The sequence below is a fragment of the Pagrus major genome, chromosome 16 (assembly GCF_040436345.1).
Source record: "Pagrus major chromosome 16, Pma_NU_1.0".
In the NCBI taxonomy this organism is placed as follows: domain Eukaryota; kingdom Metazoa; phylum Chordata; class Actinopteri; order Spariformes; family Sparidae; genus Pagrus; species Pagrus major.
The window spans coordinates 18,249,764-18,276,140 of record NC_133230.1 but is presented as its reverse complement, the minus strand read 5'-3'; the positions used below and the strand labels follow the sequence as shown (position 1 = coordinate 18,276,140).

At 40.6% G+C, this 26,377-nt stretch overlaps 2 protein-coding genes across 2 annotated transcripts; one reads left to right on the top strand and one right to left on the bottom strand.

Moving 5' to 3' along the window:
- Window positions 1-694: 694 nt before the first annotated feature.
- gpr65 (G protein-coupled receptor 65) lies at window positions 695-1,573 on the top strand. The gene has a single exon (XM_073483163.1). It carries the CDS (start codon window positions 695-697, stop codon window positions 1,571-1,573), a length of 879 nt encoding a protein of 292 aa, XP_073339264.1.
- Window positions 1,574-11,746: 10,173 nt separating this feature from the next.
- On the bottom strand, window positions 11,747-26,059 carry kcnk10b (potassium channel, subfamily K, member 10b). The gene is made up of 6 exons (XM_073484259.1): window positions 25,650-26,059; window positions 17,467-17,584; window positions 15,494-15,654; window positions 14,450-14,642; window positions 14,207-14,349; window positions 11,747-13,805 (listed from the first exon to the last, which is right to left on the bottom strand). The coding sequence occupies exons 1-6, from the start codon at window positions 25,977-25,979 to the stop codon at window positions 13,167-13,169; spliced, it is 1,584 nt and encodes a 527-aa protein (XP_073340360.1). The 5' UTR covers window positions 25,980-26,059; the 3' UTR covers window positions 11,747-13,166.
- Window positions 26,060-26,377: the final 318 nt, after the last annotated feature.

Here is a 26,377-nt window from a genome sequence, read left to right as displayed (position 1 = left end):
TAAAAAAAAATGCAACATCATGCATATGAAACTACATTAATTGTGAATTTAGGCAGTTAGAGATATAAATTAATGTAATTTTTTCCACACACAAAAAAAAGAAATAGAGCAGATTGAATATTCATAATGTGTGTTTACCAATCTGGAATCCTAGTTAGTGAGCTGAAAGATGATTTTTTTCAAATATACTGAAATTTAGTTGCCTGGAAGGTGGGGACAAATCTCGAGAAAATGCTCAACAGTAAATTGAAGCATTTGTAACAGTTTATATTAAGGTCCGTGTAATGAGTGTTACTTAATAGGTTATAAGGCCCTTATAAAGCCTTGTGATCCACTGTGAATGACCCCCTCTACCACCCCTGCCATCCCCTGACTCAGACTTTCTCTGTCTTTAGACTAATACACTAGAGCGGCGCTTCCATTATTGACACTAGAGCGGTACCTGTGGCACTGGGCCACTGGGCAGGCTGCTGCATTTGACTGGCTGGAAATGAGAACAGCCTGATCATACACACTGGACCTTTAATGTGTTGAATCTGTGGAGAACCCCTGTAATTTAAAGTATTTATATGCATTGTTGTATTCTCTCCTTCTTCATTTCTTTCCAAGGAGTGAGCATATGATCGCAATGGAAAATGTAACCCTGGAAACCAATAATTCAGTGTGTGATGTGGCTTTCAACCCACCCGTGAGGATGCCTTTGCAGTTTTTCTACATGGCTGTCATCATCACAGCCATCCCGTGCAATATCTTCTCCCTCTTCGTGGCCTGGCAGCACATAAGACAGAAGAACGAGCTCGGCGTGTATCTATTCAACTTGGCCCTGAGTGACCTGACCTTCACTGTCGGCCTCTCTCTGTGGCTGGACTTCCTGTGGCAACAAGTTTGGACCCATGGACCCTACGTTTGTCTGATATCTGTCAACATTCTCTACATTAACCTTTACACCTGTGATGCTTTCCTCTGCTGCATTGCTCTTGACCGCTACCTGGCAGTAGTTCATCCATTTAAGTACACTTTCTTGAGGAAAGTTGGCACTGCAGTAACAGTCAGCGTTACCATTTGGGTGTTTGTGTTCCTTTTCAACACCATCAATATATCCTTGGAGGAAGTGTACAATGAGAAGTTATCAAGGTGTTTTGATATCATCTACCCAGTGTCACTGAATGCGACTCGAGTTTGTATGGTGCGCTTCTTCTTGGGCTTTATTGTTCCCTTTCTCCTGGTTGTGTTTTCCACCTGGAGGATCTGTGAGGCGGTGAAGTCCAACCAGGCCACAGAGGAACGGGAACGTAAACGGATTTTAAAGCTGCTGACAGTCGTTCTGCTTAGCCTTTTTCTATGCTTTGGGCCTATCAACATCATAATGCTTCTCCACACAGTGGTACAGGACTGTAGGAATGCTGAATGGCTCCTCTATATGGATGATATATGCATGGCAATCACAACCCTCAACTGCCTTGCAGACCCTCTCCTTTACTGCTTCATTACTGAAACAGGGAAGGCAAACGTTAACCAGGTTGTTCTCTTCTTTCAGGTAAAGAAAAGAGGCAAGGATGAAGGTGTGGTGTAAGTTATATAAAGCGCAGGACTGAATAATATAATGACCTTGTGGTAAATTATAAAGATAGACAGTAAAAACAATGGAAAACTAGAATGGAACTCAGTAGAGAGCATACCTCTGCCAAGGCTTAGCTAATAAAGTATTAAATGAAACAGATTTAAATCCAGCCATTTTAAATACGTCGGATTTTTTCAACACAGTCCATGCATCATTCCCTGAGAAATTAACGAAAATGAAAAACGCCCGATCTCGCAATGTTAAGTAAAATGAGACAAAATTCCTGGATCAGTCCCTTTTATCTGGATCCACACCAAATCTGTTAAGTAGTTTTTGTTTCTGTAATCTGGCTGACAAACCAACAAATGAATGGAAACTGGTGGAAACATAACCGCCTTGGTGCAGTTAATAATCCTGAAGTCAACAACAGACACTGCTCTTAATTTGAGACAGCTGTGCAATGTCTGCTGTTACAGGATAAAACTGTCTATAAAAAAAAGTTGTTTACCCTATGTGGCTTTTAGTGTGGGTTCATGTGAGTTCACTGCAGTTCAAATAATTATATTTGAAAACCAACAATGCATGTCTGTATCTCAAAGCTCTCTGATTCCTTGTCTGTGGCCCCAAGCCTATAAATTCCTCATGAACACATGAAAGATCCTCACTTTTAATGACGAATTGTATCTGATTCTGCCTCAAAAAACCTCAGTTATCACATTCAAAAATACGAAACTTCCTCATAGAGAAATCTAAAATCTATGAAAATGCAAATATATTTCATTTTTAAAGCTTCATCATTCATTCATCGTTCTGCACAGTGGGGGTCAAACATCACAGTGAAGAAACAATAAGTAGAACACATTTTCAGAGGCTGTAATCTACAAAGTAACAGCGTATCAAATGACAACAAACTAACAATGTAGATGTTGACTTTACGGAGCTTCGTGGTGAGTTTCATCTCATTGTTAAGCTGATTTGGTTCACTTTCAATGCTCTCATAACATCGTTTTCAACAAAAAAGTCCTAAAAACTCACTGTACCCTACCTGATCAGCACCAAACAGCAGATAGTCACAGTTAGGTTTTTATGTGATGGATTACGGGAGACAAATAAAGATTTCTAACAGTAAACAAATGTAAACCAACAAACTAATAGAAATGAGGCAGACAGACACGGTGCTGGCAAAAGCCGGCACTCAACCCAACAGTACCAACCCTCACATGTGTAATTTATGACAATTTCCGTTCAGTTCAGAATGTTTTAAATGGCAGTTTACGTTTGCACATACTGTACCAAGGTAGGTTTATAACTTCACCTTTATCAGTGGTGCGTCATGGAGAACAGCTGTTCCAAGATGGAGAGTTTGCCAAATGTCACAGTCGTTCTCTTGTGTGAAACCGTCTCTGAAAAGGTACAGAGAAAAGAGAGGGATTTTATATTTTTAATATAATGCCATGCATTATTTAAATAAGCTGTGAGTAGGAAAGGAATACTTGTTTTTATTTTGTTTTCATAAATGTGACTTTAACCCTTTACATTTCACTTTGGTTTCATATGATTTCTTCATTTCTATAAGCACCATCAGCACCATTTCATTTTCTAAAATGCTGTGAATTTGAAAATGTGACTTATATGTTCACAAAAATGTCAAATGCTTTTAAATGCTGGTTGACGGTGCACTGGAACAAACTGAAACGTGGATATCTGAGACTCTCTAGTGGACAATTATCGAACTGCAGCCAGCACTTTGAATATTTGACCATTTCAGATCTGTTCAGTGTCGCCTTTGTACAGCTTGTCTTTTTACATCATTTGTATTTTATTAGAGCAATTACTTCATGTATAGCTAAGGCCTCGATAAACTGCTGTTATTTATATTGTCATTTTGACCGGTTATGTTGTTATTACATGTCAAGCAGAATGTGCCCTATGGTTCTGTTTTAGTCAAATAACATTTATGTGTTTTATTTGGGTGTGCCCTTTTGTGTGCCTTTTTATGTTTAATGTGAAGTGTATGTTTTTTATACAATAAACACATTTTTTCAAACAAGAAATTAAGGTTTATCTTTATTTTCTAGTCTAGTCATTATCTACTCACCCCCATGATGATGGAAAGTCGGGTGGCGTTGCATAGTACACAAAACATTTCTGGAGCAACACAATTTTTGTAAAAGTTTTGCCTTGTTTACAGTTGCAGGACCCTTCTCAGCAGCCATATTTCTAGCTTCAAACAGCAGTCTGGGGACTATATTTCCTTCAATATTTAGCCATGGAACTAGATACATATATATATAATATTTCTGAGTTTGTATTATTAGCTCATTGTAAATGTTACCTTTTTGGGTTTGAATTTCTTTTCCAAAGGTACATAGTGCACCTTTACACCTTTAATCTGAAATTGTAATTGTAGCTGCTTAGCTAAAATCATTACTACACAACCATATTTTTTTTATGTCAGTTGTTTCTAAACCAACATTTTAAAACAAGTCCCCATCTACTTCAGTTGTTCAGGAGAATGCTGCAACACTGTTTTGCTGTGAAGCGCCAGAAATGTTTTGTGGACAACAAACTTCGCCCAAATTTCCATCCGCATGGGGGGAGTAGATAACGACTGAATTTTCATTTTGTTTGAATTTATCCTTTAAGGATCTGAGATGTGAGATCTGAGAAGACAAACACATGTCCCTACACCTCATAGACACATGCATGAAGTAACTTACAAACATACAAATGCACACACAGGCTTTGACCTTAGATCATTAATAAAAAGCTCAGGATTAACCTTACATGGATCAACTTTATGTCACCGGATGGGAAGTGAGTCCCCATAATGTAACAGATGAGAACAGATTTATCTTTTATTTCAATAACAACCTCAGAGGTGAGAAAACCTGCAAGATTTTAAATCTCACGTTTTTCTCAGGTATCTTAAATGTGACACTCGTCTCGTTTTGCCGTCATACCTTCGTAACAACAAAGGCTGGTGAGGACATGTGCTCTACCATGTGAGTCCTTGTCCTGCCTCTTTCTTCCCTCCATCCATCCATGTCAAATAATGTGCTTCACCTACCACTGAATAACCTGCATCAGCAGAACCTGCGAGCTACAAAGCCCATTCAAACACACATCTTCTCACCTTCCACTGTCCTTGATTCTGCAACAGACACTTCTTTATATGTAAAGGAGATGGAGGTAACTGAGCGTCAAGAGGTTTCGTCAGAGTTTCAGCAGTGGCACGTGTGTGGGAGTCTGCCCCCTCTCAGGCATGATGAACGAATGGCAGTGTTATCTACACTGGTGATCTGACTGTATGCAATAAAAAAAAGAAAAAGAAAAAGAAAAGGTGAGTGTGTGCTCGAAGTCAAAGTGTAAAGGACAAAACTTCAATGCTGAATCTGTATATTTTGATTATTCTGGTTATCTTGTCATTAAAAGGTTAAAAACAGGTCTTGAATCAGGATGCAGGGCTACACAGCTGCATCAGGATGTTGGCAGGTCTGTGGTCTGCAGGAACAGTCAGGGTTATGTACACATACTGTACACGTGCCGCAGAGAAAAACTGAGCCAAATAACACATGTGCTAAAAAAGGAAACAGATGGACAAATATAGCAGTGTAGACTTGTGCACTAACAACATTACATAAGCCATTTGTAATGTCATGTAAGTATAGAATCACTCTAGTTTTACTGTATTTAATGCAGGTTTAAAGAATAAATAAGGCTTCCAATATGGTTTATTTACACTGAACAATTTGCTCCAACTATGCAGTAATACTGACAATAGTATTTCCTTCCTCATTCAGTCGTGACCCTGAAATCTTTTTCGTCCCGCCACTTTTCCACGCAGTTTGTCCCTTTAAACTTTTCATTATTCTAATCTAAAACCCTGCTTTTCCCAGACAGCTATCTCCCAATCTATAATCCAAACTGTCCCGCTGTCTTTCACTTGTTTCTTTCCCACTTGTCTGACTCAGCCATAATAACAGTTATCTACAGTCAGTGGAGAGCAGAAAAGCGGAGAGCACTGACGAATTACACCGTGACTCCTTTCAAAGTTTCTGAATGGACCGTTAATTTGTGCGACATAATGTCTTTAAAAATAGCCTGGAAATGTGAATATTCAAGTCATATTCAGTTATAACTTTCGTCACATTCATTTTTAATTTAATGAGCTAATTTATACCCTTTTCACTACAAACTGGATTGTACTGACAAATGTAACATATTTTCTACTCCCTATATATATGAATATACTGTATGTACTGTACATGTATATGTCATCATCAGGATTAATTTCGGTTAGACTAAATCTGAGTTACAGATACCAGTCACCTAAACACCTGTGCTTTTTTCATCAACATTCATGCATTATTCCCTAAGAAATGAACAAAAATATCAAAGACACCCAATCTTACAATGTTAAAAAAAAAAAGTTCCTGGATCCGTCCCTTTAACTGGATCAGCACCAAGAGTTAATGGGATCTTTTTTGGGCTGAGATTAATCCTTCATCCAAGTTTCATGGAAATCTGTTCCATAGTTTTTGTGTAATCTTGCTGACAAACCAAACAAACAAACAAAACCGTAAAAATTATAATGTTCCTTTGTGGTTTGATTTTTGGGCTTTGGAAGATTGGACATTTTTGTCTTTGTCTTTTGTAGTGGCGAACTTGTTGTGCCTATTGCCCCTTTAAATCTGCATCAGTGTGGAGGAAAACGGCTCAAATTTGATATGTTGTCTCTCCTATATTTTTTATTGTGGGCAGTTTAAGAGATTGACAGGAAATGAAAGCATAGAGAGGAGGGATGACACGCAGAAAAGGCAACCAGACTTGAACTGGAGATGTTGCGATTACAGCGTCAGACGCCGAGGCTATCAGCAAGCCCCAACAACTGTTATATTTAACTCAACAGTTTAACTGTATCTGTCAACCCCAGTCAATCCAAAATGTGTCATGAGTTCAACTCCTGGTGTGAGCCCTCTTCCGAACTTCAGCGTCCCATGATGTACTTGATTTGTCAGTTTCTCTTGACTGCTTTGGATGACATCATATTACACCTCTCTTCACTTCAGTATATCGGCTGCCAGACACATTGTCAGGCAGATTTCACATCTGTCCCCTGTTGATGTGAAACACACTGGAATCCTCCGGGTGACTGTCTGACACTCCCACCACCCTTTCCTCCTCATCATCCTCTCTGTCGCTCTCAGCACTTTCACACTTCTCACTTCCTCACAGCAGCTCCTTGTTCCGGCAGCAACCTACCGAAATCTTCAGTGTGAGGAAACTATGATCACTTTGACAAAGGGGGTAGCAAATCTTGGCATTACAATGCAGTGATGTTTGCAGTTAATTTGAATGTGTTGGATGAGATTCTGTCTCTATTTTCACTTTTTAACAGGCGGCAAAATCATGTTGCATCATTTTTTTAATGATTCTTTCCTGTCTTTGAGGTTTAATTTAGCTGAAATTAGTGTAACACACTGCTCTAGTTGATATAAATTAAACCACATGCAGGGGCTAAACAATACACCTTATTTTTCGTAAGTGAAAGTTGCAGTGTCATAAAAAACAAGTAAGAAATCAAATAGTGACACAGCTGAAACAATTAAAAAGAACCAGAATTAGAAACATTTGAAGGGAAAGGCTTTTATAGGCAGATTATGTATCAAATCCATCTGTTTCCATCTTAACTGACTGACAGCAGGTGTTAAAAATAGGAAAATAAGATTTTGTTGTCTTCTTCAGTGTTTTTTTTTTATATCTACCCTTTTGGTGCCTCTTTTTTTAGACTTCAGTGAAACTTGTCTTTAATAAGAAGCATTCATCTGTCAACTTTTAATGCTAATTTGGGCATAAAATCTGCATATGAGTTTCAAAACTTAGATCACAAACAGGTAGCTAAATGATCCTAAAGGTTAACTCCACCAATTTTACACATTAAAGTGTGTTGAAAGGTCTTCAGGAGTACTACTGCATATGTGGCTGTATGTAATCTGATAAATTTCTTCCAGTAATGTCACTCAGTGGCTAAATTGTATTGTGGGTAATGTAGGCGCCAGGTTTGGAAAGAGAAGAAGAATGTGTAGACTAAAAAACAGAACTATATTAATGATTTTGATCATTTATTTTTAAACTGTCCACAGAGGGGCACCACCAGGAGAGGAAAACCAGGCAAAGTTGAAATAAAATATAGAATGAAAATGAAAAAATCTAAATGAAAAATGTTTGTTTTTCATACATTTTTCGGTGGTGTCGGATTATTTCTAACATAACGGTGATGAACGCTGGTTAGAGGGGCACCCTGGGAATTTTTGCCTTGGGCCCCAAAGACTGGATCACCCTGACTGTCCATGATGAGTCCAACAGTGTTGTATTAGACCAGTCGACTGCTTAGAAAAACCTGGCGCCTACATTACCCACGATGCAATTTAGCCACTGAGCGACATCACCAACCAAATCATTAGAAAAAATGTTGGCAGTTAGCGTTTCTGCAAATCATGAAAATGTTGAAAATTGACATTTCTTTGTTAAATGTTCGGTGACACTGCTGTGTAACTCTCTGGTACACAAAGATAAGGCACACAAAACACTTGGCTAGGGTTAGGAAAAGATCATGTTTTGGCCTAAGATGCCTGGTTTTGTTGCCACAAACATGTCTGGAAATTGCCTCAAGGTTTCCTTAAAAGTATCCAGTGGTGACACACTTACAAATGGTAAAATACAGTCTCGAACTGCAGTTAACTGCGGCCTTCAAGACTTGTTCTCTCACACCCCAGTCGTAACAGCAGAATTGTGGTAGGGTTGATGGTATTGCTGAAATTATGTGTTGCTTTCATAATGTAGGTAAATGTACTTCTTGGTCTAGCCAGTTATATATTTCGGGATAGCCCAAAATAGCAACAATCCTTCTCCACTCTGAATTTTCAAGAAGACATCACAGCCTGTGTGAGTCATGCTGCTTTGCAGGTCAAAGTTCTCTGCATAGAGGAACGGTTTGATATCCCACTTATACTAACAGGAGGGAGCCAAGTCCGATTTCTATCTGAGAACAGCTGCAGAATTTCCCGTAACATGCAAGATTAATTCTTAATTCATGACCAAATATGCACAAACAATGAAGATAGGTTAGCCCCCACAGAAGCTTCATGGCCATTTTGAACTTCCTTAAAGGGAAGTGAAAGATTGTATCAGGGAGCGAATTTGTTTAATCACTCGATTCAAAGTGGACTGACTGGTTTTTCTATTGTAGCTGTGCCACCTTCACTTCACGAGCATTTGTATAATCATGGTAAAATTAGGATGTGTGCCCATGCATGCTGGGCCATCCTCTCTGGGTGAGACACACAAGCCTTTGTTCTCAGTCATACACTCTCTAAAACAAATCTTGTTTGATGGATATGTGACACCGTCTGCAGCATCCCTCAGGGTAATTTGCACAGCTCTTTAATGGGGGGAAGAGCTGTGAGGCCACAACACTCCAGTTAATGTTTCCTTAACTGACGGTATGCCAGGAGTAAGAGATGCCTCTTGGCATCAGGCAAGTTTTAAGACTCACTCTGGCAAAGTGTCATAATTCAAATGGACGACAGATGGAAGATACTGTGCCAAAGTATCAGATGAATATTTTTTTCCCCCTGTAACATACAAACACCGGCCTTGTTAAAACATGACTTACATTTACATGTGCATTTTTTTTTAATTGCACCAAAAACTGCAGCTGCCAATGAGACAGATGCACTGTTCAAGCGTTTGATCAAACCCGTTCCTCAAACTCGTCCCTCTCCCCTTTCATTGTTATTTGGATATTTCTTCCTTTTATAGCACTGCAGCACATGTGGTTATGAAAGTGTACTCCTACCTCAAAAAGCAACATCATACCCACTTCATCCCCTCGTTTGATACACCAGAAACATGCCATCTTCTAATACGATATGTAAAAATGTAGATATTTATTTTAAAAAAAGTCTTTCTGATGCCTCAGGGCACTGAGCCTTGAAACAGCCGCATCACACTCTGATGTACCAGTTAATGAGGAACACCTGTGCAATCCAATGCAACAGCCTCTCACTCAGTTTTCACCGACTCTGCTAGTGAAGTGTTGATTATCTCTCAGCCTGTATTCAGTGCTGGTATTGTATGGAAATGCATTATACTGGAAAATGTCTTGTTATTGAGCACATCCCCTGCATATAAGGGGGGCTGATGTTTTTCTGTTTCCTGCTGTGCAGTAGGACCGGCTCGACCAGCCTCTTCTATGTCAACTACTCTGATTGAGTAAACAGACCTAAATAAAATTAATTAAGAAAAAAAATATTAATACATTAACTGTAAAGATAAAATCCCTGGCTGATTCATTGTGTGTGGGAGGGACAGAGATAAAGGGACGTACAGATAGTGAGAGACGGACAAAAGAGAAAGAGGGGAGGGAGGTTGAGGTCGCTTCCACCTTGAAGGAAAAACATCCACAAACACACACACACACACACACACACACACACACACACACACCCTTTCTATTACATGAAATTTATGGCTCTGCCTTTACTGACCTGTCTCCCTGATTAATTCCTTTTGTGGCGCCGTCAGCCGGCTCTTTTTCCTGGGTGCCGCACACACTTTGACACACGTGACTGTGGCTCCGAGCTATGGACATGCACAGATAGCAGACCTCCAGCGTCCTGCAACACGCTGGGAGTCACTTACATCATAATGAGTTCTGTCATTTAATTACCCAAAAGCTGCATCAAGACAAATTTACAGCGATGATGTAAATTTAAAAAGATTGGTTGGGCTAAACATTTGTGGAGTGAAAACGGGTAAAAATAAATTAAAGTGTGCAGAGAAGCTCTGCTTTGGTGACATACTGTGTTTGAATAAATTCAGTAAATTGAGAGTATTTGTAGTGTGTCCGCATGACTTGTGTTTGTCCCCTTGATTTTATTTCAGGGCAGAATTCTAAGATTAGTAAAAAGTTCATTAGTGCTAGCAGAGTATAAAGTAGTATTTAGCATGTTTTTGTTAGCCTGTAGAGATTTTTGAAGAATGAAATTAAACTGCATATAATGGCAAAGAATATTTTCACATTTTTCAACATTGTTTTAGGAGAAAAAATAAAAAATGTAATTATGCTATACATAAATGTAACCGTTTTCTATTCTATTGGTATTTGTGTTAGTGCCCTGACGGTCGGCCGTTGTCCAATAGGCCGTCGGTGAGCATCCCTAGCCCCAGTTTTTGCAGTGTGTCCCTCGCCATTGGCACTAGTCCGTCCTTGTCGGCTGCTTTTTCGGCCGATTGAGCATGTTGAACTGGCCGTTCAGCAAAGCGAATCCATGCACAAGGAGAGAAACGGAAAAGAAAGGGAAAACCCCTTGAGCCTGTCACTGTAGTATCCATGGTTTCACCCACTTTTCACCCACTTTTTATCAGACATATTCTCCAATACAAGTGGCTGAGTGCCATGACAATGGTTTGCAATTGCTGCTTTATCATAACGGTTTGTATATCTGTTGTGCTCAGTCTTCCTGTTTCCCTTTTTGAATGGCAAATACGGACTACCGCAACCGGGTGGTATGAAAAGTTATTTCCTCTCACCCAGGCGCCGGATGTACAAGCTATTCGGTCGTCCAGAAGTAACCTCATCTAATAGAAATCTCCATTTGAAATGATGTACATGTTTAACAAGGGAGATTTTGTGTTTAGCCAATGTCAATGTAATGTAATATAATGTCTATATCTCTAACAATAACATGCTTGCATGTTTTTCTAAAGACTGTATAAATGTGTGTTCAAAGCCTATGAACAGTACTTCTAACGAAAGTTCTTTGCAAAACCTTTGTGATGAAAGCAGTTGGCCTGCAGTTGGCCTTTTTCAGGAAAGACGTTTAGCCACCGTGAGAAAAGCACATGCGCGAGTAGTAAAATTAATGATGGCTGAATCCCATTTAGCACATTGTCGTGATTTACTGACCACTTAAATTGAAGGAATGTTATTAACATTAGTGTAACATCTGTGCTTTTCCTACTATATGATGGCTGTAATTCTGGAATATAATTTCGCAGCGATGCCCTTGGAAAATCAACGCCCTTCCAGTTCACCCTGTGACGCCACTGGTGTATATTGAAATAATATGCTAATGCTGTTTGGAAAATAGCAATCACCACCTTTTAAATTTATTTTGTCGTGTTTATTATCTGGAAAAAGGCACTCACTACATTTAATGTGATCTGTTCATAAAATAAGCTGTACACAACAAACGGTCGCTCACAGGTCATGGTCATGGAAAGGTTAATGATATTCATGTCAGGTAAACAGGTTACAAGGACAACCAGTGTGTGTAATTCAGCTTTAGACATGCACACAATGCACGCTTAGTGATACATATTGTAATTCTGCTAAATACAGATTGGGTTGCCAGTGCCTGTTTGTAAAAGTAAAAATGTTCATGTGTCAGTGAACCTCTAGGAACTACAGGAAAACACACATTCAGAAAAGAAATATATAAAAAAGAAACATATTTAGTTCATAATTTACAGCTGAATGGAAAATACAACTCAAGTGCTTGGCTGATATCAAAAGGAGTAAACACAGATTCAAACATGCTTGGTGAGTACAAAATCAACAGCATCACATTCATTAATTAAAAAGTCATTTAAGCGATTTCAAGACATTTGTGACAAAGTGAATGTCATTTACAAAAAAAAGGTGTTTTTCAAACATTGCTGACAATCTTATGGCCAAAGGTGATTAAGTGTGCGTCTGTCGGGTGAACTCCAGCTCAACAACGGTACCGATTTCTATTGAAGTACATGTTTTTTTTTTTTATCCACCAAATACTAATGAAAGCAGTACATTTCATTTTATTGACAAAAAATTACAGTTTTTATTCCAGGCTTTAGCAAGCTAGTTTATGTCAGTCATATGCTATGGTTGTGTTTTAATAACCATGCACTATCAAGGTGAATAGTTTGTTTTTCATGAGCTCTTAGTATGCAGTAGTTGATGCCTTAGGGCTACATTTTCAAAGTCACATACCATGTAAGGATAATTGTACATGTCAGCTAGGTAAATGCTCATACTGTCTATTGATCCGGCCGCAACACAACCTCCCGCCCTCTGCTCATTAAGCGTGGAAGTCCTTTCAACGCAGGCCGCTGGGCTAAAAATAGCTCCCACAGTATGAGATGACAAAGCGGAGATCGATTAATGTTTCTGAAGATGGATGACATGAAGCTCGCTCTCGGGAAGTCCTGCCCACATTGTTAAAAAATAAGATTCTACATTAGCAGATAACCGTTGCCCATGTCTTCGGGGCTGAAAGACAACGAAGCTGTGGAGACAGCTCCTGTAGACATTAGAGTTCTTAAGTAGCCCGTTCTACAGCAACACCCGATATGAGGTATTTAACTACAGCCTCTTCTGTCTCTTCTATTCATTCATTTTTGGCAACACATTTTCTTCCCATGGCTATGGCACGATAATTTCCTGGGAGCAGTTCCAATCGAAGCATAGGAAACAGAAAGGCACGTTTCTTGACATCTCATGCACTCTTGTTCTGTGTCTCTGTCTGTATCTGTCACTCTGTTTCTGTCCACACAGTATCTAGGTGTTCTCTTCATCTTTGGCCTCTACTGGCATGAAGCCATTCAACTTGCTGCGCTCCTTTGCATACTGCGACAGGTTTGTCAGACTGATGTTTCCCTCTTTTTTCTCCTCATCTGGCTCCCCGTCTTCTTCTTCCTCCGTCCTCTCCTCACCCAGCATGACGCTGCCATTGTTTATGCCTACACTCGCCCGTCGGGCATACTCAGGAATGTTCCTCCGCAGCTCGCGGTTCTTGTTGCGCCTGGCCAGCTTGGTGAGAGATCCGAAGCGCAGGTTGAAGAGATTCTCCTCCGAGGAAGACGCTGTCTGTGGCGCTTGCTCACTCCCCTGATGGTCGTACGGCTCGCAGGCCCCCTTCAGCCTCAGGTTGTTGAGCTTGGTGTCGATGCTCTCCTGGGAGGAAGTCTTGAAGCGGCCAGCATCCAGGCTGGCAAACAAGGCGCGCTTCTCCGGAGACAGCATGTCGAGGGAGTGAGCCCGCTGCTCCAGGCCAAGCTGACGGCGCTCCATGCTGCGGATGGTGGCGGCCCTCTGGAGCTTGTCATGGATCTCGACACTCAGGCGCCGCCGCGTTTCACGGAACTCTGCCCGTACGTTTGCTTTCCATTCAGCCGCATGAGCTTTGAACTCCCCAACCTGTGACAACAGTGCAGAAAAGAAAGGATCAGGATTTGTTTTTTTATTGTTGCCCATTTAGTCATGAATATCTCATGCTATAGAGAGATACTTAAGATTTTAAACAAACTTTTCAGTGACTTTAAAATAAAAAATCTGAAATTACATAAAGAAAATCTATTTGTGCTAAAACTGCTAAGCCATGTACTACTTATACATTGTGTCTTCTGTCTGGAGCCTCACATCTTGAACACCTCACACAATAACAGCCTGTTGCGTAAACCTTTTGAAAAGGTTTGAGCACCAATTATTTGGCAAAATAAGAGCACAGGCAGAAGACACAGAGGAAGCAGCAGCTGAGTGACCTTTTATTTTCTACCTCTCTAATGTAATACTGAGGGGTGTAATTGAATGAGCCCCACCTCCTCTTTGGTCTTTTTAGACAGTACCCGAAGCCAGTCTCCGATCATGCTGAGGACAGCTGCAAAGTACGCCAAACCCACCAAGATCCAGAACCACACCAGTGGCTTGTACCAGTTCATATAGTTGATCCTACTGTTTCCACCTGGAGGAGGAAGGAAAAATACCAGCGTGATCAAAAAATACATCATGATAGTTTGACCAAATGGTTAATCTACATCATGACCAACCAACCGCCATCCTACCTGCCACATAGTCTCCTATTCCCACTGTGGTGAGAGTGATCACAACAAAGTAGATGGCCTCCAGTGTGGTCCAGCCCTCGATGTGTTTAAAGATGACAGCAGGGATGGTGACAAAAACGATACAGCCCGCCAGAATGAACAGGATGGTGGACGTAACTCTGATCTTGGTCTGGCTGATCTGTTTGTGTTTTTGCTAAGAAAAAAAAACAAACAGGCAATGCCATTAGAAGGAATACAAGCAATTACAAAAGATCACGTAAAGGTGATAGTGAGATACGTGATTGTCAGTAAAAAAAATCTTGCATGTTTAAATATGCCATTGAAAGTGGTAAATATGGATAAAAAGAACTCAAATTAGCTTGTTGTTAAAGCTCAGCTGCTCAGTTCGCCAAACAAACAAAGCTAAGCAAACAGGCTAACACCTCAGTATAAGTGTATAGTCATGTCATACATCGGAAAGCTTTGATTCTCATGGTTCTAATACTGTAAACCATTTTGAGATAAAACCACATTTAACAGCAAGGTTCAATCAACAAACAAACAAACAAGCTAACTTAGATAGGAGCGTATGTGCCTGCCCTAGAGCCTACAACAGCCAACGAGCGATCTGAGGGGTATTGTTAACAAATTTGAACTTGGACCATGTAATTATATTTGATGTAGACCCATCGTAAGCTAAAAGAGGCAGTTACAGGTCATCTGCTTGTTTTTTCATTAAAATAAATAATTCAGTGTCTGAAAACTTCTAGATTAACACCAGAGCTTCTGACATCTTGGAAAAAAATCTTTTTATAAGCTTTCAAAAGAGTCCAAAACCACACCTGTACTCCAAATTGTTCAACAACAGCTCCAAATTTACTTCGGCCGGACTGGAATAGACGTTTCAGGATCATTTTACATACATTTCCAGGAATGGTAGCTGACATTTTTGAAGAATACCTTGAATATTGAGGCTTTTTACACTGTTTGTCACACAGATTATCACTAAGAACTACAAAGCACAAAAACATAGAAAAAACAAATTCATTGTGACTTGCAACTCACCCTGAATATCCTCTCAACTCTCAAGATGCTTTTCACAAAGATGGTGCCCAGCTGGTCTCCAATCCCCGCCAACAAGAAGCCAAAGAGAGGGATGCCAAATATGGCATAAAGGATGCAAAAGATTTTTCCGCATTCTGTGCTTGGAGCTATGTTTCCATAACCTGTCAAAACGAGGAAAACACAAGGATAACAAGAGGGTAAATGAGTGAGGAGACATGACGTTATGGGGGGAAATTGAGGAAGAGGTTGAGACGACGTGGTGAGGAGAAGGCAGGGGAGGTCTTACTTAAGAGTAAGCAGAAGACGTCTAAGACATGTTTATGCAACATGATGTATTGAAGCGCTTACGCAATGCCTCTTAGTTCCTGTAGGAACTTAGGTCCTTTGTAAATAAGCTCCTAGAGCGACAACAATTAGGTTTCTCTTCGGGATAATTGCGTTAATTACGGCCCTACATTGAGAGAGCTACAAAGAAGAGGACAGCTCAGCAGGGGACAAAGCATACAGTGTATTTTACTGTGACGAGAATATTAACAAACCATGCCTCCTTCACCAGCATTTTTGCTTCTACTTTCCTTTTTCGGCTGTGATTTTCTGATTTTCACACATCGAGCACAGTTTTGTCACGAATACTGCATTGAATTTAATTTAAACTTATGTCAGCATGTCTAGAGAATGAATATGTTTTGTAACCGTGAGATAATTTGAAGCTGGAGGTGGTACTCCTTGTACTTTTTGATATTTCATAACTATATTGCAGTGAAGTAAATAAAGCCAATGAAAGCCTCTGCTCAGCCGCATATTAGCAACTGCCATGCTTAATTAAATCTACATTACAACAGGTCAGGGACATTGTATTTTTCCACTCGCTTAAATGAAGGAACATCCGGCTAATGGAGGGAGAACAGAAAGTCCCGTGCATCAGCACTGGTGGTGGAATTACAGCTCCTAAACAGGACTGTATCTATTGAAATTGGTCTAATTTAATCAAAGCTTCCAGGCTTTTTGCTTTCATATAAAAATAATTTTGAATCTCGCTAAAATATTTATCTTGTAAAAGCATAAAAGCCTTTAAAGGGAGAAAGAGCAAGTAGAGAGACTTTGACATAAAGTATAACCCCACGGCCTATGTCAGCAGTGTCTGTTTTGTGAGCATCCTCGATAATGTTGATCTTCACAGGTTGGTATGTGCATCATTTGGCACCAGCTCATGAGAGCAAAGGGATTTGTAAAACTCACCTTAGGGCAACAATAAGAGGGAAGGATTTACAGCTTTATGCAGGGATTTGTAATGAGAAAACACCTTAGACAGACCGAAAGAACAAATCCCATCTAAAGTACTTGTGTTATTGCTCGTTATTCTTGCATTTATAAGCTCATTTTGTTGTTTTGTGGAGCATTTCGAATGTAGACAGGAATACTAATTTTTCTCTGAAGACAATATTGCATTTTCTCTCTATGCATAAGCAGACTTGCCAGCTTGGGAGGGCTTATATGGAGCCCCAAACTTGCAAATATAGAGATGAAACAGTAATATTATGTCATTATTTTTATAGTCAAAAGAACAGTTTTATAGAATCAATCACAATTTTTATTCTTAACTTCTTGCTAGAAAATTCCTGGAGGCGGGAGTGGGCTTGAATTTCAATGACTGATAACTGATTAAACATCTAGGCTGAATTTGTTTTTCTTCTTCAAGTAGTTATTATTCATATTTCTGAGATGATTCCCCATAAAAGCTGTCGCATCTAGGAAGACTTTTCATGTTTATATAATGTTATACAAATGACTTTGTCGGGATAATTTCTCATGTGGTTTGCTGTTAGCTTAAACCTACACTGACTAAACAGGCTGGAGGCACGTCCTAGAACCAAATGTTAAACTTTTCTTTAGAGATTTGTTATCATCCAGCATGTATTTATAAATATATAAATTCTAAATAAATTATTAGAGTGGATTATTTAAAACGTTACCTATGGTTGTGATGACAGTTCCAGCGAAGAAGAAGGCACTGCCCACGTCCCAGTAACTGGAATTGTTGGCTGTGTCTCCAAGAGGACTCACTCCTGCACTCACAGCATCTATGGCATGCTGGAAAGAGCAAAGTGTATGAATTATAATCATCATCATAATTCTCATAAACAGAGGAGTTCAAGGTCAGGATTGCGTGCCATCTCGGCTGACTGCAACACAACAAACACACGTGTCCCGAAGGCTGGAGGAGAGCGAGCACGTTAACCCGACTCCTGCCAATGTTTATGTGTACAGGTGTCTGTTATGTGTGTTCGTGTGTGACCCCTGCCGCTGATTGCATAAGACTCATGAGGTAACTGGGGATGGATTGAGTGTGGCTATCTCCAGATCGACCTTGAAGGTCACGCTACCTCATGGTAGAGAAAAGAGGATGAGAGAGGAGAAGAAGGAGAGCTGGGGCACTCCTGAAAATGGGGGAGGGGAATTTGGATGGAGGATTGAGTTACAATTAATTCTGTCCGTGTTACTGTATCTCATAATGGAATCGTATCATGACTGCGTAACAAAATGCTGCTGTCGAAATTAATGATTCCAATTACCTTCAATTACCTAACAAAATGTGCATTCAGTTGAACATTGAGGCCAGACACACCGGTTGAAAACATCATTTGTTTCATGTGCTTGTCAATTTTGAGATTTCAGGCTATTTTGCATGTTTCCTTTAGCCTGGTGGAAAGATGTGTTTATCTTAGTTTAGATTTCTCTTGTGGAAATGTATGAAAATTAGTGCATATTTAATTAAATGGCATAATTTGCTTGTAATGCAAAAAGTAATTTGGTGTAAATTAGTGTACGTAATCAACTGGGGATGTTTCATGGTGATATCTAATATGTAACAGGCAACAAGGCTGCCAAGCCAGTGACCACAGTTTAAGACGGTGTTTCAACATTTTTATGTGTGACAGCACGTTTGTCGTGACAAAAAAAAGCATTTTTTCGACAGGAAGTCAAAAAATCATATTTGTGGCGAGCAAACCAGTCTTTTAAGCCAAAACGTGCTCTTTTCTAAACTCTAACAAAGTTGTTTTTGTGCCAAAACCTAGCCAGACCATAAGCACAGTGTTTACACAAAATAAAACTGAGAATTTGACCTAAAGAAACTTAAAGTTGCAACACTAAGAAATGTAAAGTTTCAACACATCAGTGGTTTTGCAGAAACATGCATTGCCAACATTTAATCTGGCGACTGGGTTACTATTAGGTAAAAATTTCCCCCTATCCACCTGTAGTGTCTCCCCTTAATTTGATTATTTCATCATTTTTACAATCTGCATACATTTATGTTTCGAGGTATTCAGCCATATAGGAGCCAGCCCTCGACACCCAGAGGTGTCTACCAGCAAACCCATGACTAGAGGCATATGTCTGCCTGCTGCAACCAGTTCAACCAAAGTGTAATTTTCTTCGCTTTATTCGAGTTCTAAATATGAAAAATTATCCAGCAATTGACAACAAAAACTGCAAAAAATTGAGGAAAGCAGGAAAAAAAACGAATAACGTTTTGTAGCAGACGTGTTTTCTTGCGACCCCTAACAATCTGCTCGCAGCCTTCTGTGGGGATCTCTACCCTCGTGTCGGGAATCAATCTCCTCAAGCATGGTCTTCTGTCTGTATTTCAGAAAAACTGTCCTTTAATCGAACACCATTTGTATTCTCTGAAACACACGCACCTTGTTTTATTATGCGCATGAAAAAACAACCATTATAATGTCAATATTGTGGTCGCAGGTATATGCATGCACCGACATCTTGCAGATCTATTCAAATTATTATTCAGTGTCTGGCTCCTCACATGGAGTGTGCAATCCAATTTGCATGTTGTTACAGTTCACACTGACTGAATCTACACAGACTTCTGCTCGCAGCAGATAGACTTTTATTTCTCTTTTCTTTTGTGTCAGCGTTTGTCTTCAGTCCCCCAGCTTTTTCTTTATCCCCATGCTTGTGTAGTGTTGGGAAAAACATTTAGAAGCCACAATGCTCTGCATCATTATTCTCATTGATCTCCCTCTGTGCTCCATTATGTCGCCAAGAGACATGAATCTACTCGCGTGCTACCTAAACCTCCCTGTTTATGGGCATTTTTTTACGAGAAAGCCATTAATTTTGTTGTCGCAGTGGACATGTATATTTAGATTTTTGCCTCTGGGCTCACATTAACACCAATTTTGTTAAGAAGATGTTTAGACAGATAAATAGATTTACAGACATCATTGGTGGGATATAACATTCAGCTTCATCATTCAGAGCAACCCCCTATCTATCCACGCAAGCTGTTGGTGAGATGCACATCCATCTAATGAAATATGTATCAACTCTCGTGACATACATTCAAAGCAGACAGAGTGGAGGACCACATCTGTACACATCCCTGCACATGCCTACTCATAATCTGGCATGTGATTACCTCAGCTCCATCAGTGCAGCCCCCCTAATGAGACCGATTTTTGTATCTAAAATTAGCCAATTACAGTAATGCTATTTCATAGGTTTTAGCAGACACAGCTACTTCACGGGGGCAGAAATCAAAGCGGTAATTATAAAATAAACCCCAAATAACCTAATTCTGGAGTCAAGGGAGAGCTATAAATAGCCTCACAATGTATCTGAATACTTCATGAGGAGATCTATTTTTGTCTCTCGCCTGTTTCACAGCCAAGTTCACACTGCACTCGAGATGGGGAAAATCCTCCTTCTCCACGTGCACTTTTGAGGCGCGAAGATGGGGACTTTGATTTGTGTTGCAGACTTTTAATTAGGATGACAAATCATGTTTTTGTTCCTCACAGGCTCGCCTCCATTTTGAAGCAGCACACAGAGGTTCTCGCAGACGTTCACAATCATGACGGGCTCCTTTTTTTCGCTAATGTGTGTTTTCATTTTCCACACTGCGGGGTCATTAGGGAGCGAGCTCACTCAGTCGCTGCAGATCTTCATCCTCTCAGCGTGTCTTCCCACCCCACAGCAGGTGACGGCCGTGATCCAGCCAGCATGGTGCTTCACGCTCTCCTTCACCCAGCCTCGCTGTGAGCCGGTGCCAAGCACTCTCCTCTGCAGCACTTTCACTATCACTAACAGCCAAAGCTTTACCCTGACCACCTTGAAGCATTAAAGCTGCACAAATGGCTGCCAATCAGGAAGACTGGAGTCCGTTGCAGATAAGGCTTATCTGGACTGTTTGTGAAGTGAGCCCTGAGCACTGCCCGTTTTTTGGCTTGGTTTTGACATTTAAGATGCATTTTCTTTATAACTCTATTACTATCTTACAGATGTGACCACTGTTTTTCAAATAAAGTGGAGTACAGTACAGTACAGTACAGTGGAACAATACTCCATTACGAATATTCCTGCATTCAAAGCCTTAAGAACAAGTACAGAAGTATCACAGTGTCATAATATTATATATCACACTCCATGGCCACTTTATTAGGTACACCTGTAAAATCTAAGGCAATCCAATACAACAGCTCATAAATTCTTGATTACAGCGATGACAATGTTCAGTTTTGATTGACTCTGTCAGAGAGGTATTCATTTTAAACTGGCAGTAGACATGTCTTTTGCTTTATCCTATCATTATGAAGTAAATTGCTATGGCTGTAGAATAATGACACCATCAGCGTTAACGTTGGTGCCCTGTAGCATCGTGATGTAAAAGGCCCTCCACCAGAGAGCACAAAAGAGTGGTGCGTCCCTTCCCTCTGCCATGTTAGGCAAACCCACATTATACAGTACTTAAAATAGATTTTACAGTGTTAAACTGTAGGATAACAGTTTCATGCTGGAAACTGTAGCTGCCACTTTCGCACTGTAATCTAACAGGGACATTTGTTGCAGTGTAGTTGCTGTGCTGATGAAAATGCAGCTGGTTTTCCAACAATAATACCACTTGGAGGGGATCATCTGGTCTTGGTCTTCAACTTTATACGTTAACGATTGAGGGTGTAGTTTGCAGTGGTGCTGAATTGGACCGCATTATACTGCATCTTTAACAACTGTTCATTTTTGGTAATATTTATAGCATCTCCATTAATTGGTCCATGTGGTGCAGACACCTGAGGAGGTGACTCATCATTAGTCACTGGGACATACATAATAATTCTCAAAGAAACCGAAAATCATGTAATTCATGCTTTGAAAGCCCGATGACAGTGTCGGTCAGTTGTGTGTCCTGACGTACTTTAACTGCAGGTAGCTCAGTGCTTGTTAAAGTTTATTTGTAGGTAAGTGACTCATCAATAAATGAGGCTTGACTGGTGTCAATACCAGCGCGGCTTCACGTTGTGCCACAGTGTGAGTCGTCACAATGCCGCTGGGGAAGCCAATTAGGTCTGCCTTTGTGGGCGCACAGTGGGTAGGTGGAAAGCACAGATACTGAAGCGGACCTGAGGAGTTCAACAGACGAGTGCGGACGCTCGTTCACACACATTCAGTCAACACATGCTGTGGAGTAGACCTGTCTTATACATCGTCTTCCCTGTAGACACTTCCCAAGGTTGCCATTTTTCTTTCAGCTCCTCCGCCAAACAGTGAGTCACCACTGCTGTGTCGCCACAGAGGATCTTTGTCTGTGTGACAGGCTTGTCATAGCATGAACAAACCGATAACAGAACCCGTTAGATGGGCAGGCAGACTCTTTGTTGGAGTACTTGTGAGGCAGCGTGTCCTGAAGGCCTTTTCTTTTTAGACAGTCGGGGGGGAAAAAAAATTGTGCTATTTGTCAGCGTGAGCTTCACACATTGCATTATATTTGTTATTTTTGCAGTGCTTAGGCCGGAAGTACAAATACACTTATTCCCTTTCGTGCAGAGAGATTGACACCACACTCACGTCTGTACAGGACATATGAAGCTTGAAAATTAGCTTAAAGACTGAAAACAGGTAGCAAAGTTTGCTAATCAGCACCTCTAAAGCTCAATCCCAATAATCCCTCTGTTTTGCATGTTCACAAAGTGTTGAGGATACATGGCCCTCTATGTTTTCCATCATTGCTAAGCTAGGCTAACTGACTGCTTTACACTTACTGTATAGACTTGTGTTTAACCTGTCATCTAACTATCTTCAGAAAACCGAAAATGTCTAAATGTATTATTCTTTTAATACATTCAGTTTGTCAGATGCAATACTGTGAAAGAGATCTGGGAAATTTCTTATGGCCAAAAAAGTCATTATCCTTCAGTTGCTGGTGAGCCACACTGTCACACATTATGTCATGTATCTGAATCTGATCATTTGTCCAGGAGACAGCCTTGTCTGTGATTCGGCTGCTGCATCTAGCGCTGCTCTGCAGCAGGAGGTCTGTGACTACTGGCCTGTGCAATGAATAATTGATTCCCTCCGGACCCCAGGCACACCATACTAAAGGTTTTTATTTCCACACTTCTCCTTAGGAAATACTGCCATTGATTTTCTTTTTTTTCTTCAAACTCATGATAGCACTTTTGTGGCTGAACGGTTGAGCACTGCGAGGGAAGAAGAAAAAGAAGAAGAATTGATGCTCCTCTGAGGGGAAGTAAAAGAATAGAGGTGGGTGGGGAGACAGATAGGCAGTCCAATATTCACTGGAGCAGTGTTGAAGAAGCTAACATCAAATGGAGCCATTCTAGCGGAAAGTAGAGCACACCAAATGCCATGTGTTTGGCTTTCTCTTTGGGGTTATTTCATGCTTAGGAGAATCAGAGGAAGCCACTGGAGCTATAATGTGCGTGTGTATTATTCTCAGAGAAGAAAAAACATGGAGAGCACATTATTCCAAAAAGGTTATTTTTGCTCTCCAGACATGTTTATGACATGCCATGATTGGATTTTGCCATTTGCAATGCATCTACTGTATTTCATGTTCATTAAAGGGATTTGACATTTGGTCCTTGTGTTACAAACCCTCCCTCTCCAAAGAAAATATCCCGTAATGCCTCAGAATATCTTTCTCCATACTTTCCAAACAACTTCTGCAAAGGAGCATTTGACTGATCTTACTGTAGTCGCACTTTCTTTCCTGTCAACGCACTCCCTCACAAATCAAACCTTCCACTTCACAAGACTGCACGCTGACACACCTCAAATCATTTTCCAATCCCGCTCCCAGTTATACATGTCAGCTTGATGTAGTGACCCAAAGTCTTGACCCATAATTCTGGATGTCATATCGGGGGAGCAGCGCGGAAGCATCGCTATACAGTACCCTGAGCTGTAAAAAGACGTTATGAAATGCACAGTTAAGTCGTGATGTGATGGGATTTCTTCTTTCACAATCTGCTTGTTATCTGGTTCAGTTCACACCGGTATTACCTGAGAGTTAAGGTTTCACAAGCCATGTTGGTAAAATGTGGAACACTGCAGAAACAGCATGCCTCTGTTTCACATTTTAAAGGCTGTCGGGTTCATATGTGCGAGATCTGCTACAAAAATGATTCATTTCTAAAGATGCCATTTTTAGTTTTATGGTCAGAAAGACTCTGATGGAGTGTCATGTAGATGAATAAATATCAGAGGGTCAATCAGTTCCTCAAATCTTCTTTCAAACCTCTACGTTTTACTGAATTTATTCTTAAAGTCGAAGATATATAACACGGTGCTGACGGATAAACTTGGCTTCAAATGTGTCTTACACTAAAAAACCACAGTGCTGTTATGGCCGTGAGCTAGTTTCCTTATTTAAAATGTGTGGGTGTTGTTACAGCCCCACTCTGGAATTTCATACTGCACTTACACATTTATTATCGAGGGTATTCAGATAGAAACTAGTTATGAATCCATTTTCCCAAGCAACCTATATTGCTATTGTACTAAAACATAACTAGGTTACTTGTTTACTGCTATTTCCATTTGTTCCCATATGAATTCAACACACCACAAAATCAATATAAAGCTTATAAATCTCCACTCTAAGTAACTGTGCATGTAGCATAAAGGTTACACTGACTGACCTTTTTCTATAAGGATAAACCTCTCAGTACAAAGACAGCTATTTGCCCTTTTCTCTATGATTGATTTAATGAACTGTTATGTAACATACGCCTGCAATACAGTGTGTTTGCCAACATATGTGAAGCGTCACTGAGAATTATGGGCATCTCTGCAGTGATATAATTGTGCTTCCTGCTGAAGGATGGACCTGCCTCTAAGCCTGCTTGTGACATTTTCCCGTCAAGTGTCAACAACCAGGGGGCAGAAGGTAGGGGGTGCACCCTCTGATGGCGCTTTAGTCATTATGTAATCGATTCATTGACTCATCAACACAGCAGGAAGAAACCTACTTAAATTGCTACTAAAAATGTCTGTAAATTGGCATAATTAGTGCAATAACACACTTAACGCAAAAACGTTCTGACTGGGTTCAATGTAACCCATAAAACCTGAAAAATCTCAACTCGGTGCTTTTTATTTAGCAAATGGATGAATCCCACCAACCCACCCACTTGCATACTTATCTAGTGCACCTAAATAGAAGAGTACAGTAATATCAATCTCAGGGTGTTTTATAATAGTAGAGTGGCTGCATAGTGGTGACGGATTAGGTATGACGGAACTGACTGAGGTGTCTCACTCCCAGTAAACAATACAACCTGTAATTATGATGCTGACATCATAAATCCAAATTCATGAGGGAAAAATGACCTCCATAAAGCCCAAAATGTCCATCCAGAAAAGTGCTCTGAATAAGTCCACTAAAGAGACACAATTTTGACTGCTGGTGGACACTGGACACTTCGTGGACACTGGAATTAAAGGGTTAATCAGCTGAAGGACAGTCTGGACATGAAAGGACGTAACATCCAAGCTTTTCACCATCATGTGACAAGCTAATGAAAGGAGAATTAATTAACCCGAGAACCTGTAATTAGCCCTGATAGCAATCACCATCTATAAAAATTGCTGCTCTAAAGGTCAGTCCTCTGACTTCCTCCCTTTTATCTTCCCATCAAACTGAATGACACTCAGTATTATTATCAGATCATTTTCAGTGAATTGTGCTTATCTTCCTCTCCTCTTACAAACTAATCCATTGGTGATGAATAGATTCAACCGAAGCAAAGTTATTCCACGACTGTTTGAGCAGCTGAAAGGGGGAAACAGGGAAATAACTTCATGTCTCACTGTGTCCAAAACTCCAAAATCTCACCTTGATGAGAGCCTCCAGCTCATCAGGAGTAACACAGGGGTGTCTCTCCAGGAACGAAGCCTTCTCCAGAGTGATGCTGGTCTTCTGGTTGCTCTCAAACGGCTGCTCCAGTGCGTGGAATGCCAGACCTCCGCAAATCAGGTAGATGAGGACCACGACGAACACCGCCAGAACCGTCTTCCACTTCATCACTGAGTGGAGCGCCGCAGCCATGCCGTCGCAGCTGGCGTCCATGCTGGCCACCACGCTGGCAGAGCGGGAGGAAATGGACAGGCGCGGCAGTGGACAGTGACCGCTGGCCTTCGGATCACAGCCCATGGGGTTCTGCATGGTGGCCACACTGGCCTGGACCAGACTGGACTTGGCCGCGCCAGACTGGGCCTTTTTTGGAGGGACCAGGTTGGTCTGGACCGCCACTGGAAAAGAAAGGAGAGGGAAGAGAAGATTAGTTTATGTCTCAGTTTGATATTGAAGGATGCCAAAACAGAAACAGCCATTCTGTATCTCCTGGAAGTGATTCTGATTTTTTTTTTTTTTTTTAGGCGAATAAAAATGAACATACTGTTCTAATCACTGGCTGAAGGCCCTGCTACAGACTGAAAAATGTGAAGACAGAAGTTGTTTTCGAGGCAGTCTTTGAGGCTTTTTAAGTGAGATTGACAGGCTATTTCTAGTGTTGGTGTGTTTACAAATCCCTCAGTTTTCCCTCTCTGTGATAACAAGCCCGT